Raw genomic sequence first — 531 nt, forward strand, 5'->3', positions numbered from 1 at the left:
CTGTGTTTAATTCCTTGAAATAAAATAAACATGAACTGAAATAAAATAAAATAAAATGTTCAAATAAAAAATTCCACTTATTTTATTTCCGCTAGTTGCCAAGATTTAAATAACCAAAACTAAATAAACTAAAACTAAAAGTTGATAAAAACTGTACAAGTATGCTTATAAATGAATAAATAAATGACAAAAGAAAAAACCAACACAAAAAAAAACAAAAAGACTAATACTCTGGTCTGTGTGTGTTTGTGTGTTCAGTCCAGGTTCATGTGCAGGTGAAGGTTCAGCGTCCTCCTACTCGTCTTCTGTTCAGTTTCCAGACTCTGTGCTTTCATTTATTAAGACGCATCCGCTGATGGACCAGTCTGTGTCGTCAATCAACAGCCAACCGCTGATCACCAGCACTGCCAGCAGGTACTACACACACACACACTCTCTCACACACACACACACTCACTCACTCACTCACTCACTGACTCACTCACTCACTCACTCACTCACTCACTCACTCACTCACTCACACACACACAC

General features: G+C 37.7%; 1 protein-coding gene across 1 annotated transcript in view; it reads left to right on the top strand.

The window, feature by feature from the left end:
* Positions 1-531, top strand: part of LOC107691397 (semaphorin-6D-like) — a 32,182-nt gene that overhangs the window by 29,666 nt on the left and 1,985 nt on the right. The window contains exon 12 of the mRNA XM_016489970.1: positions 259-414. Within this exon, the coding sequence (XP_016345456.1) occupies positions 259-414 (156 nt within the window). The remainder of the gene's footprint in view (positions 1-258; positions 415-531) is intronic.

The sequence above is a fragment of the Sinocyclocheilus anshuiensis genome, unplaced genomic scaffold (genome assembly GCF_001515605.1).
Source record: "Sinocyclocheilus anshuiensis isolate Anshui unplaced genomic scaffold, SAMN03320099.WGS_v1.1 scaffold938, whole genome shotgun sequence".
Taxonomy (NCBI): domain Eukaryota; kingdom Metazoa; phylum Chordata; class Actinopteri; order Cypriniformes; family Cyprinidae; genus Sinocyclocheilus; species Sinocyclocheilus anshuiensis.